This window comes from Canis lupus, chromosome 10 (genome assembly GCF_011100685.1).
Source record: "Canis lupus familiaris isolate Mischka breed German Shepherd chromosome 10, alternate assembly UU_Cfam_GSD_1.0, whole genome shotgun sequence".
NCBI classification, from domain to species: Eukaryota; Metazoa; Chordata; class Mammalia; order Carnivora; family Canidae; genus Canis; species Canis lupus.
The window spans coordinates 34,325,665-34,340,231 of NC_049231.1; the positions used below are offsets into that span (position 1 = coordinate 34,325,665).

General features: G+C 35.7%; 1 protein-coding gene across 1 annotated transcript in view; it reads right to left on the reverse strand.

The window, feature by feature from the left end:
* The window catches only part of WASHC4 (WASH complex subunit 4), a 54,084-nt gene that overhangs the window by 25,491 nt on the left and 14,026 nt on the right, over positions 1 to 14,567 (reverse strand). Inside the window, exons 12-15 of the mRNA XM_038550804.1 lie at positions 14,340 to 14,467; positions 13,384 to 13,544; positions 7,656 to 7,782; positions 3,021 to 3,146 (exon numbers count right to left, since the gene is read on the reverse strand). Of these exons, the coding sequence (XP_038406732.1) occupies positions 3,021 to 3,146; positions 7,656 to 7,782; positions 13,384 to 13,544; positions 14,340 to 14,467 (542 nt within the window). The remainder of the gene's footprint in view (positions 1 to 3,020; positions 3,147 to 7,655; positions 7,783 to 13,383; positions 13,545 to 14,339; positions 14,468 to 14,567) is intronic.

The window sequence follows — 14,567 nt, forward strand, 5'->3', positions numbered from 1 at the left end:
ACACTTGAAAAAGACATTACTGTCAACAATCAGTGAAGTAAATACCACAAATAAAATAATTTACCTCCCACCCAAAAAAAAGCCAGATAATACCAACGTTGGCCAGTTAGGTAACCACAGGAAGTCTAGTCCACTGGGGAGGTATCTAAACTGACATAGAACAACTATAGGAAACAATGTGGCATCCTCTTGAAAAGCTAAACATGGACATCACACACAACCAGCAGTCCTCCAATAGACCCATAACACCTCAGAAAAACTCCTGCACAATTACACCAAGAAACATATGCAAGAATAGCAACACTGTTTATAATAGCAACAACTGGAAACCACCCAAAGGTCCATCCACAGGAAAGCTACATAGCCATGAAAATGAATGAAGGACAGCTACTCATCGCAACATGTTCAAATATAAAATCCTGAGTTTGAAAAAAAGGTAAGTCAAAAATACAAGAAGTATCACTTCATTAATATAAACTTCAAGAACGAATGGCTTACAGATTCACCCATATCTGGTAAACTAAAATGAAAAACAACAGAATGGGAAGCATAAAATTCAGGACAGTGGTTTCCTCTGAGGGAGTGGGATAAGAGTAATCACAAAGGGACAGTAGGGGGTTTGTGAAAATAGTATTTCTTAAATGGGATGGGTTTTTAAGTGTCTAGTCTTTTTAAAAAAATGTTTATTAAATACATATGCATATACATACATATACATACATTTCTGTACTTATAGTTCACAAAAAAATATAATAACATATCTTAAAGGAAAAAAATGCTAAAAATCTCCAAAAATTTATTTCCGAAGCAATCTAAAGGCATTAGCAGAAATTTGCTAGCATATTTTCAATTTTTACAAAAGGTTAAGTGGAGTTCTCCCGCCTACAAGGGGTTTTTTTTTTTTTTAAAGAGAGCATCCTAAGGAGCTTTATATTTCCAGAAGTATTAAATCACAAGGTCACAGTATTTTCTCTAAATTACAAAATAATTAGCCTCATGTTGACCAGCCTCATGGGCATTTGAACACTATCAAATGGACAAATAATGTCTTTTTTTTCCTTAAGTTGATACACAATGTTAGTTTCAGGCATACAACCTAGAGATTTGACAAGTTTATACATTATGCTATGTTCACCGTAAGTGTAGCTACCAACTATCCCATTACATTTCTATTTCATTATCACTGCCTGTATTCTTTATGATTTGCCTTTTATTCCTTTGACTTACTCATTCCATAACTGGAAGCCTGTATCGCCTTCTCCCCTGCACCCATTTTATCCTACCCTCCATGCCCCGACCCCACAGCTGGCAATCATCAGTTTGTTTCCTATACTTATAGATCTGATTCTGATTTTCGTTTATTCATTTGTTGTTGTTTAGACTCCACTTATGAGTGGAATTATACAGTATTTATCTTTCCATCTATCTTATTTCACTTAGCATAATGCCCTTTAAGTTCATGCATGTTGTCTCCAATGGCACAATCTCACCCTTTTTTTTACAGCTGTGTAATCTATGACATATATACCACATCTTCTTTACCTGTTTATCTACTGATGGACACTTAGGTTGTTTCTATACCTTGGCTCTTGTAAATAATGCTACAATAAACATAAGGGGTGTAAATATCTTTTCGAGTTAGTGTTTTCATTTTCTTTGGGCAAATACCTGGTAGTGGAATTACTGGATCATATGGTATTTATATTTTTAACTTTTTGAGGTATCTCCATACTGTTTTCCACAGTGCCTATACCAATTTACATTCCTACCAACAATGCATGAAGGTTCCTTTTTCTCCACATCCCCACCACCTCTTGTTATTTCTCGTCATTTTGATATTAGCCATTCTAACTGGTGCAAGGGGGAGATCTCGTTGTGCTTGTGATTTGGATTTTCCTGACAAGTGATAGTAAGGATCTTTTCAAGTGTCTGTTGACCATCTGTATGTCTTCTCTGGAGAAATGTCTCCTTGGTCCTTTGTCCATGTTTTAATTAGATGATGATGATGATAATGATTGAGTTGTAGAAGTTCCTTATATATTTTAGATATTAACCCCTTACTGGATGTATCATTTGCAAATGTCTTCCCCCATTTGGTACATCGTCTTTTGTTTTCTTGATGGTTTCCTTTGCTGTGCAAAAGCTTTTTATTTTGATGTAGTCTCAATAGTTTATTTTTGCTTTTGTTTCCCTTGCCTTGGGAGACTATCTAGAAAAATGCTATGGCTGATGTCAGAGAAATTACTGTCTGTGCTCTCTTCTAGGATTTTTATAGTTTCAGGTCTCATATTTAGGTCTTTAATCCATTTCACATTTATTTTTGTACATGGCATCAGAAAGTGGTCCAGTTTCATGCTCTACCTGTAGCTGTCGAGTATTCCCAGCACGATTTATTAAAGAGACTATTTCCCGGGGATCCCTGGGTGGCTCAGCAGATTAGCGCCTGCCTTTGGCCCAGGGCATGATCCTGGAGTCCCAGGATTGAGTCCCGCATCAGGCTCCCTACATGGAGCCTGCCTCTCTCTCTGTCTCTCATGAATAAATAAATAAAATCTTTAAAAAAAAAAAAAAAAAAGAGAGAGAGACTATTACCCCACTGTATATTCTTGCCTCCTTTGTCATAATTGACCATGTAATTGTGAGTTTATTTCTGGGAACATTTTGTGCCACTGATCTCTGTGTCAATTTCTGTGCCAGGCCATATTCTTTTTTGTAATTCAGTCAACACGCTTAAAACTTCAATAAGTAAAACTTTACTAATACTTAAGCTAACCTTTTCACTTGCCTTCTTCTCTCTCTCACTACATGCTAATTTTTAATAAAGTTTAAATATATTGGCCATTCATAAGAAGTTAATCAGGAATTTCTTTCAATGGCTAGTTTCCTTAGCCAACTGAGAGATAAGTACACTTTCCCACAATTTTTTTATTTTCATAATTGAGAAGTCAAATATTACAAGACCACCTTAATTTAAGCACAATTCTCAATTATAATGGCAAATAAAATAATTTTGAACCTACCTTGAGAAGTTCAACAAGTCTGCATAATGCCTTAACCGAGGTTTTGGTCATTGGCTTTTGCATTGACATGTAGAGATTCATTGTGGTTTTAATAATGGTACTAATACTGTATGCATACAAGAAGCCCTATAAAAAAATAAAACATTGATTATAATTGCAAAAAAAAGTTTCATTTCTTCAATATTTCATTCTCTATGTAACAATAATTATGGCTTGGCTTGTCAATAACTATTGTTTGTAAAGTTCATTTTAAAGTCTGTTTTTAAGATTTTTAAACACGTTTCCTCATACAATATATACATGATGGTAAAGTTTCAAAACAATTCTTAAAAGTGTATGTAACCTATTAAATACCGTAAGTTCAGTACTGCTGAAATTATGATACATAATCACAGTTAAAGAATCTTCCTTTATACAAACAAACATACCCTTCAAGGAAATAATCTGAATCTCAAGAATATATCCATTCATCCTTATCTTACCTGCCAGACACGAATATAAAGACTCTTATCTGCTGCAGACAAAAGCTAAGAATTCAAGGAAGGAGAAGTGAAAAATGAGGAAAGCTGCTCTCTGGCCAGTACACATATCAAAAGGTATTTTTCACTTCCAAGGCAATTCCCCCTTTCCTTTCACCTAGGGCAATCACCACTGTCTATCTGCTACCATGTACCCTGCCTATGTTGGTGCTAATCAGACTTTATCTCCTTCTAGCCCAATAAGAACAGATTCTCTCCTACCCTTCGATTCACAAAGGAAGAATACAGGTCTTGTGAGATTAAAAAATACTGAGTGCTAGTAAACCCAGGGAAATGGGATGGAATAAGAAAACAGGGAAAAGGATATGATCTCTCAGATATATTTTCAGTTAGATCCAGAAACACAAACATATATAGTAACAGAAATTCTTTGGGTATATAAAGGACCAAAAAAAAATACACATACAGTTTAGAGATGAACCTAAACTACACTACTGTGGATATATCCAAGGAGCTGTGGCAGAAGCTACACACTAGTGATGCTCAATTTCTATTCTTTTCCTCTGCTGTGAGAGAGAGAGAGTACTCTCCCCATCGGTGTTAACAGTGACTCAGCAAAGGAGTGACAGTCAATGTGGGTGGGACAGGGAGTTTCTCTGAAGTAATAATAACTCTGTGATAAAGAGATGTGCTAAATTAAAGAATAAGAAATGAGAGGGAAGGTAGTATCCTGAGAAAAGTAACAGACAATAAAACCAAAGCTTGGGGCATACACAAAGAAAGAGCCTCAAGTCTTATCTTGTCAGCTACAGGACTATTACACCAGACTCTGCTGCAGTGCAGTACCACAAAAAGTTAAAAAACAGAAACAACAAACAGCAAAACTGTAACTCTAAGGCAGGGAGAAAAAAGGAGTTTCTTTTTTGAGGGGAAAGGAAGGAGAAAGAACTCATGGGGTGATATCTATCACACCATTCCCAGATGGTCAATAATTTGTGAGAGATACATATGAATGATGTCTTTTAAAAATCTAAATGGGGACGGAAGAGGTCTAGCTCTGTTTCTGTTAATGGTAGAATAAATAATCTGGACCAATCTTCCTACAAAGATCAACTAGCAAATCTGGGCAAAACATTTTTTTTTAATCTTTTAGAAGGCATCAAAGAACTACCAAGAAGGTAAGGAAATATAAAGCCAAAATCTAGAAGACAGAAACTCAGAGAAGTAAGCTTGGCTTTTGTGGCTGCTTTCCCCTTAAGAGGCATCTGCCCCATTCCAAAAGAGAAAAAAGACAGAAACCAAACATTATCTTTAAACACCTCACACTGAAAGGAAAGGGGAATAAAAATAGGAGTTCATGGCCCATCAAAGAGGGACAGAAGTCTTGTAAACCTACATTCTGGATTGGGATCCTGAAAAACTACCCCCTGACAAGTAAGGGTGAACTCAAAAAATAGCCATCATAAGATTTAGGTCCCACTTCAAATCATCTCAATCCATGACTGGGTTGAGGTGATCTGGGTTGCTAATTGTCCTAGACTAGCTGTATATTGGAGGCAAAGATTATTAAATCCTCTCTGGAGAAAAAGAAACAATATCCAGATCTTCAAATTACAGCCATAGGTTTCATATACAATGTGCCATACATTAAAAAATAACCAGGCATACAAAAAGACATATCCAAAACCCAAGAAAAAAACAGGTAACAGAAATATCCAGATAATGAAATTATTGGCAACTTCAAAATAATTATGCTGAGTACACTGAAGGAAATGAAAACTTATTCATAAAAAGAAGCTATTAAAAAAAGCTGAAAAGTAAAATAATTAAAATTAAGAATTCAGCAGATAAGCTAAACAGTAGATTAGACATAGCTGAAGAGAAAATTAGGAGAGAGAGTGATAATAAAACAGAAATAGTACTTGAAGAGTTGATGGCTGAGAAATTCCAGAAGCTCTATAAATCCCAAGCAGTACTGACACAAAGAAAACTACATCTAGGTACCTCAAAATAATATTGCTAAAACCCAAAAAGTAAACCTTACAAGCAATTAGAGAAAGACTCACATTGAGAAAAGCAACAAAACTGACAACTGACTTCTCAAAAAATAAATAAATAAAGGAAGCCAGAAGACAATAAGGGAGGAGGGAGGTGAAGGATCCTGCTAACCCATAATTCTGAATGTAGCAAAACTACCTTCCAAAATGAAGTTGAAATTAGATATATCTAGACAAAAAATGGTGATAATTCATCAACAGAAAGACATTTTAAATGAAATATTAACAGGTATTCCACAAACAGAAGAATAAAGAGATGCAGGAAGGATGAAAAGCAACAAAACAAATATGTGGGTAAATCTAAATGGACCCTAACTATAAAAAACAACAGCAGCAATAATAATAATACCTTGTGAAGTTTAATACATGGAATCAAAATAAATAGCAGCAGAGGTGAAAGGGATAAAACTACTCATTTATTTTGGAGTTGAAGGTTAAATGATGCATCTTAAATCCTCACAGTAACCACTAAAAAACAGTAAAAGAATATAGAATTTAAAACCTAATAGTGAGAGAAATAAAATGATGAAATCATTCAAAAGAACAAGTCAAACAAACAGAAAGCAATCAGTCAGATGCTAGTTTAAATCCAAATACATCAGCAATGACAAAAAGGTAACAAAAAGGGGTGCCTGGGTGACTCAGTTGGTTAAGAGTCTAACTCTCCTGGTTTCAGCTCAGGTCATGATCTCAGGGTTGAGATCGGGCTCCACAATGGGCTCTGCACTCAGCACAGAGTCTGTCTATCCCTCTCCCTCTGTTCTCCTCCCCCCTGCATAGCCTCTCTCTAAAATAATAAATATTTTAAAAAATAATGAAAAAAGAAAGATCAAACTGGGGAAACTTATGCTGCTTTCAGGACACAGACATTAAATGTAAGGAGCCAGGATACCTGAGTGGCTCAGTTGGTTAAGCGGCTGCCGTTGGCTCAGGATTGAGCCCCACATTGGGCTTCCTGCTCAGCAGAGAGTCTGCTACTTCCTGCCCCCGACCCCAGCTCATGCACTCCCTCTCTCTCTCTAATAAATAAAAAAATCTTTAGGGGCGCCTGGGTGACGTAGTTGGTTGAGCATCTGACTTTCAGTTTCAGCTCAGGTCACGATCTCAGGGTCATGAGACTGAGCTCCATGATTGGCTCCCATGCTGTGTGGGGTCTGCTTGAGATTTTCTCTCCCTCTGCCCCTCCTGCTCATGTGCTCTCTCTCCCTAAAATAAATCTTTAATAAAACATAAAATCTTAAATAAATAAAATAAATAAAAGGAGCCAAACAGGTTGTAAGTAAAAGGATCAAAAACAGGACATACCATGTAGACCTTAACTAAAAGAAAACTGGTATACCTGTTACTGTCACACATACAAGACCTATGATAAGGATAATAATAATTTTCCTATGATAATTTTATAATGATAAAAGGTTCAATTCATCAGAAAGATATAGCAAAATTCTCAATTTTATGCACTCACTTGGTCTCGAACTATATAAAATAAAAACTGACAAAGGAAAAACAAATCCACAATGCCAGTGGGAGATTCTAACCCAATTCTCTCAATAACTGATACAATATCCAGACAAAATCATTAACAAATATGACCTACTTGACATATACAGAACACTACAACCAACAAATACAAGTTACATATTCTTTTCAAATGTACATGAACTGTTTATGAAAGCTGACCATAATGTGAATCTCAAATTTCAAAATACCAAAATTATTTTAGTATTTCTAGAAATCAATAATAAAAAAATAACTAGGAAATCCTCATATCTTTAGAAATTAAAAAATATCTTTCAAAACAACTCAAAGACCAAAAAAGAAGTCACAATAAAATTTCTTAAATATCTTGAACTAAAGGATAATGGAAATGCAACATATTGAAACATGGATACAGCAAAAAAAGTCATGCTTTGAAGGGAATATAATGTAATTAGAATATCTAAATTAATAAGTTACACAGATCCAAACATAATCAATTTCAGTTTTTAAAAACAAAAACATAACCTATCCTATCCAGTTTTTTTCAAAGTGTAATTTCTATACATTGGATTAACAAAGAAATGACCCCCAAAATATTCTAAGTAAGAAGATGCAACTACCTGTATAAAAACATTACATCTATTGGTGAGGTCTTCAGCAAATTTATCCATTTTCTGCTCTTTAGATAAAATAGATTCCATTTTCATCATCCATGAGCTCACAAAGACGTAGTAAGACTGTACATCTCTAACAAAGGAAAATATTGCAGTTACTCAGCACAGGAAAGAAAATTTACTTCCATTTCTTTGAACTGATTGGGATAAAATATTTCCTTGCAGCAGTCACCTTTCTGGTTTTCAAACTATAGACATCCTACATACATATATAATTTACTCAACAAATGTTTACAGAATGCACTGTTTCTCAGTACTAAAAACAAAAGTTAGCAGTAAACAAAATGAATAAAAATCCCTGCCATAATGAAGCTTACATTCTAGAAAGAACAGCTGTATAACAAAGAAACCAATAATTAAAATCAGTAAGACATTAGATGATATATGCTATGGAAAAAAATGCAGCAGGGAAAAGAGAGACGTGAGTGGCAGGCACAATTTTAAATACAGTGATCAAAGCAAGCTCAATGAAAAGATTATTTTGAGCCAAGATTTGAAGATGAATGAGTAATCCATGTAAATATATGAGAAGAGAATCGTAGGAAGGTAAATAACAAATGCAAAGGCTCTAAAATAGGAAGTATGTCTAGTATGTTCAAGTAATAACAAAGTCAGTTCAGCTGGAGGTCAGAGAGCAGGTAAGAGAACACAAAAGGAAATTAGAGAAGTAGAGGGTGGTGGGGAGGATTGGGAAAGGTGGAGGACATAACAGGATTTGTGTAAGACCTTGTAGCAAGGACTTCAATGAAAGTCACCAAAGGATCTGAGCAAAGTAACCTAACTCTGAAGAGGACCAATATTATCTTGACTGAAATGTTAAAAATAAACTATAAAGGGGACAAGGGTAATAGCAGGAAAACCACATAGGAAGCTACTGTGATAATGCAGAAGGAGATTACAACTTGAGCCAGAATGAGAGACAAAGTGGTCAGAATCTGAACATAAAAGCTGCATTTATAGAACGCTTACTGTATGCCAGCCACTGTTTTAAGCACAACGTAACACAAAGTAACTCATTTAGTCCTCACGTTAACCTTATGAGATAGGTATTAAGATCTCCAATTTACAGAAGAGAAAATTGATACATCAAAAAGTTACGAAATGTGCCCAAGATCATACAACTGGTACATAGCCAAACCAAGATATAAGCCCAAATCTAGGAAGCTTTCCTATATAGGAAAGACTAAATTGATAATATAATTCTCCTCTGCAGGCCAGTCACAAACACTAAATCACTCCATAAATGAATGCCAAATTGCTCAAGATGGGAACTTTTAGCCCAGAAGCTGATTAATATATGTATTTTTTATTTTACAGATTTAGTGTGAAAAAAATGAACAATTCCCCTTTGTGGGAACTAACATTACCAACTGTATTTAAAAATCTCCTTCAGGTCACCTGGGTGGCTCAGCTGGCTAAGAGGCCTGACTTGATTTCAGCTCAGGTCATGATCTCAAGGTTTTGGGATCCAGCCTGGCATCAGGCTCTGCACTCATTGGGGAGTCTGCTTGAGGATTCTCACTCCCTCTGCCTCTACCCCTACCCCTACTTGAGCTCTCACTCTCTCTAAGAGAAATAAATAAATCTCAAAAAAAAAAAACAAACGAAACATCCCATTATTGCCAGTCAGAATCAGCTAGAGGATAGCTCTTAGGGCAAGAGACTGAAGAGACTCACTTGATTGAGACCAGAATCCCACACTGGTTAGTGCCAGTCATACTGCCAAACAGTCTGATAGTCTCAAGAACTCGGCCTAAAGAGGGATTACACCAAAATTTTTAATAACTGTGTTTTAAGGAGATGAAACCCTAGCATCAAATCTCAGAAAAATTTCTGCTGAGCCAGGACTCCATTAAACAAATGACACCAATAGTTGTACTTTTGGCTTTGCCTCAAATGATGCTAACATTATTTGATTTATGGGTTTTCTGACTTGTGGATTATTTGATTTAAAAGTGTGGAACACAGAGAATGAGTAAGGTACCTAGGGCAATGCCTCCACTTCTGAAGAGGCTATGATCGGTATTCAGCAGGAATAAAATATATAGGAGGGAACAGAAAGGTCATAAGCAAGGACAGAAGCAAGAGGTCTAGAGATCATGAAGCGCTCCCTGACAGTAATCAAACCATGAACATTATTGAAGGCGGCTAATACATCAGTCAAAGGCAGTCAGTTTTAGATTGGACCATGCAGGATAAAGCGGAGATTTGCTGTTAACACCACTCATCACTCCCACATCCAGACACCAATCTTCGTCTCTTGTGAATTTGTAAAAATGTAAATGCTTCAAGTTTTAAAAAGTTAATAGAGTCCAAAAATATCCAAGGGTCTGTCAGATGGCCAGCCTTATTTTAAAGTACAAACAGGAAAAAGACTAACGAAAAAAAAATCTCCTCTCTCAATATAAAACATGTAACAGTGTCAACACAGGTTTGAAATGAAGGTTCATACCTCTATCCTGAAAAGTCAGTATTTCCAGTATCAAAGTGGTGTGAATGAAAAGAAAATGCAGCAACCTAAAAACCTTGGACTTCAGTCAAGACTGACTGGGGCACTTGGACAGGTAGTCTACTGTGTAGTGTAGGAATAAGGAAACCGTCCCCCACTGCTTCTTTCTTACTTAGTTACTGAACTCAGAGTGTGACTGGAAAAAACATTAGACAAAACTCATGCTGATCACACTGTCTCTCCTCTTCTGGGTTTCATTTCAGTAGAGTGAATTTTAGGTTTCTTAAGGAGAATTCCAAGGAGAATGAAAAAGGCACTATCCCCTTTAGCTCCCTGGAGCCTGATGGTGCCTATGTATCTTTGGAATCAAAGAATATAGAAACACAAAATGTTATCATGTTGTGGGAGGAGGTGTCTTTGAAAGTCAATTTATTCAATCTTCCACCTGATAAGCCTCCCTTCCTACACCTTGGACTACTAGTCATCTACAGTCCACCTACACAGCTCTAGGGAAAGAGCACATTACCTCCCAGAGCAGTCTTCACAACCCTGTTGCAGACGCTCTACAGGATTGGTACAGGTCTGCATGCCTTCTCTGACATGTGCTTAGCTGTGTGACCTGGCAAAGTTCATTTCTCTAAGCCTCATTTTCCTTATCTAAAAATAGGATAAAAATAGTACTAAAGAGTAGCCATTAAGAGCTTGTGCTCCAGAGTTAGGACTGTTCAGCTCTGCCACCTACCAGTTGTTTAAATCTGGATAAGTTTAATCTAATCTCTGTACTTCAATTTTCTCATCTATAAAATGACCATAACAAAGTATGTGCCTCATAGGATTCTCTGATGATTAAAAAAGATGATATATGAAAAGTCGCTGGAAGAGTTTAGTTATTGGCTTACAGAAAGGACCAGGTTAATATTTAGTTGTGACCTTTATTATTTTCCACATAAGAGGACTGTTGCAAGGTTTGCATAAGACAAAGTGTAAAGCCTTTAGCATAATGCCTGCTACAAAGAGCTTGATAATGCTGGTGACTATTATTATATCATCTTCATCTTTTGGTTCTGGTTGACCTTCTGAAGCCACAGAGATCAAATCTGTTTCCTCTTCAATCAGAATGTCCTTCAAATATTTAAGGAGCTCACCACATCATTCCTCAGATTTTCCTTTTAAAGGCCAAACAATGTAGAGATTCTTCAAAGGGCATGGCTGTCAGGTCTTTGACATACCCTAATCAACATCATTTAGGGTTGCTGCATTCTGTGTTCCTCTCTATAATGTAACACCACCAAATACCAAGTATGATCTAACCAATAAAAATTCAGTGAAACTACCAATTCACATGTCCTAGATATTATAACTACCAGTTTCCATTATCCTAGTATAGTTTTAATGTAATACAAGTATGTATTGGCATTTTTAGTAACTGCATCACACTGTAAAAGAGTAAGCTTCTGATAATCAAAATATCCCTATCTTTTAATTACTGCTACTAAACCTAACCCCTGTCTCTCCATCTTATTGAATTCAATTCCTTAAATCCAAACTATGTCTTTTTCCCTTCTCAGTTGTTTTAAAATGTATGAGAGAGCTCTGAAATCTCTGCTGTAATCCTGCCTGAACTAAGTAACTGTCATTTTTCAAAGATTTTAATCACAGGACTGGGAGTACTAAGAGGTGCTTTAGGGGACCTCCTATCTTCCAGACATACTCCTCCTCCCCTCACTCTGCAGTAGTGGCCCAATTTCCCCTTGATAGTCAAGATCAAAAGAAGAGGATAACTATCCCCATTTTCTTTTAATCATGTCACACACATGGGCCAGCGGCACAGTCCTGTGTCACTTCACTTAAAATCTTCATATAGGTCAACACGTAACTTTGGCAGCATACTAAAGAATGTACGGTAAATTTTTTTTTTTTTAAGATTTTATTCATTTATTCATGAGAGACACAAAGGGAGAGAGAGGCAGAGACACAGGTAGAGGGAGAAGCAGGTTCCATGCAGGGAGCCCGACGTGGGACTCGATCCCGAGAATCCAGGATCAGCCCTGGGCCAAAGGCAGGCACTAAACCGCCGAGCCACCCAGGGATCCCCTCTGTACGGTAAATTTAAATATTGAATCTAGGTGATGAGAACATGTGGGCTCACCATACTATTTTCTCTATTTTGCATATATTTGAAAATGTGCATAGGAAGACCCAGACAAAATATAAGGATGTAAATATCAGAAGAAACTAAAGTTAAGGGATGCCTGAGTGGCTCAGCGGATGAGTGTCTGCCTTTGGCTCAGGGCCTGATCCCGGGGTCCCAGGATCGAGTCCCACATCGGGCTTCCTGCATGGAGCCTGCTTCTCCCTCTGCCTGTGTCTCTGCCTCTCTCTCTCTCTCTCTCATGAATGAATGAATGAATAAATAAATGAATGAATAAATAAATAAATAAATAAATAAAAATATTGCAAAAAAAAAAAGAAACTAAAGTTAAAAGTGTTCTTTTAGAGAATAGTACTCAGGTATGGAGGAAAGTGGGCTGGGGACAATTATTTTTCTCTTAAACTTTTAGTACTTCTTGATTCTAAAATATATGCATACATTACTTTCATAAAAATAAAAATTAAAAAAAGGAGTGCATCAAATTAAAATCAACTCCTCCAAAAACTATCACTGAATCATGGACACACAATGTGTTTAATGTAATCAAATGACATCTACTACAAAACTTCACTTTACACAAAAAATGTATCTGATAAAAAGTTCTGTGTGTATGCATGTATGTATGCAAATACATGTATATATGAGTACATACACACACACACACCCTCCATAAAGTATAATTTTCCTAATTTTTTTAAGATTTATTTATTTATTTATGATAGAGAGAGAGGCAGAGACACAGGCAGAGGCAGAAGTAGGCTCCATGCCAGAAGCCCGACGTGGGACTCCATCCCCTGACTCCAGGATCATGCCCTGGGCCAAAGGCAGGCGCCAAACCGCTGAACCACCCAGGGATCCCTAATTTTCCTAATCTTAACTGAGTTTAAATCTAAATCATTTAAAACAAAACAAAACAAAAAATCCTAAAAAAAAATGAGACTGTCCAAATTTTTCTCTAGTAATAAATATATTTGTTCTTAAAATCAAATGTTTTCCATATATTTAGAGTCAATATAAGATCTGAGAATATAAAGTATCTGAATATTTTCATTATAGGTACTTATAAAACCTACTTGGTAAGTGATTGAGCTTTCTGCTGTAGGAAAGTATCTCTGTGAATTTTAATGGCTTGAAGACTTTTTCTGTCTAGAAGTTTGGCAGCTGCTGGTATTTTCTGGATCAAAAAATTATCAGGAAACCAAATAATATTAGCAGTTAGAGTGATGGCTGGTACCTGAAATAGTAATGTAAGGAAAGTAAATTAATAAATGTAGAATAAGCAATCAGCTGCTTATTAGTTCTACAATATGCAATAGAAGACAATTCATAATCATAAATACAATCATTATGAAACAAATTATCTTACTGTGGCACAATTAAGGCATTCCGATATCTCATGTGGAGCATGAAAATAATTTTATTCTGCCTCAGTATTAAATATACACACACGTATATACTCTTACAGATTTTTAGATAAAAATATGCAAAAAGCAAACAGAAACTTGAATCCTCATTGCTTTTACTTTTATTCTACATTAGTGAAAAAGTGAAAGACCCAAGATACTGGGTTCTCCTAGTCACGTATCACTTGATTCTACACACAAACTAAATTTTCAATTTTGAAATCAGATGTCATATCATGGAAATAGCAAAGATGTAAAACCAATTTTAATTTTTTTCTATTTCAATAATGAGAAGGAATAGCAAGAAGAGAAGAACTGAAGAAAAAGAAGAGAAAAAATAACAGTAATAGGAAGTTATTTTATAGGAAAATATCTGGAGAAACCTCCATAAACAGGTGTTTATGTGATGTGGAATTATGCAGTACCTACATTTACTATATCACTTACTTCCAGAATGCTTGGTTTTTAAAAATAAATACTATGATATTATTTTTATAATTATTACAAAATATTACAAAAATTACTATTCTTGTAGCAGAAATAAAACACATTTTAGAACATCCAATTTTATCCAAAATCTTTTTCATCTACTCAAACTGAAAAAAATAAAAGTTCCAAGTTCTTACCTTCTTACAAATATCCAATAAAGACTTATAAAACTTTTTATCAATAGTTCGAAAAATTTGAAAATGCAGTACAAAAAGTCCACAAATTCCAACATACTTGTCTCTCTGGTCAATTTCAGAAGGTTCTCCTTATAAAACAATAGCATGAGAGAAAATCAGAACAAATATACTTAAGTTCTATGTTCAAGGAAATGCAAACTTCATCAACAAAAATTTAAAAATGCCTTT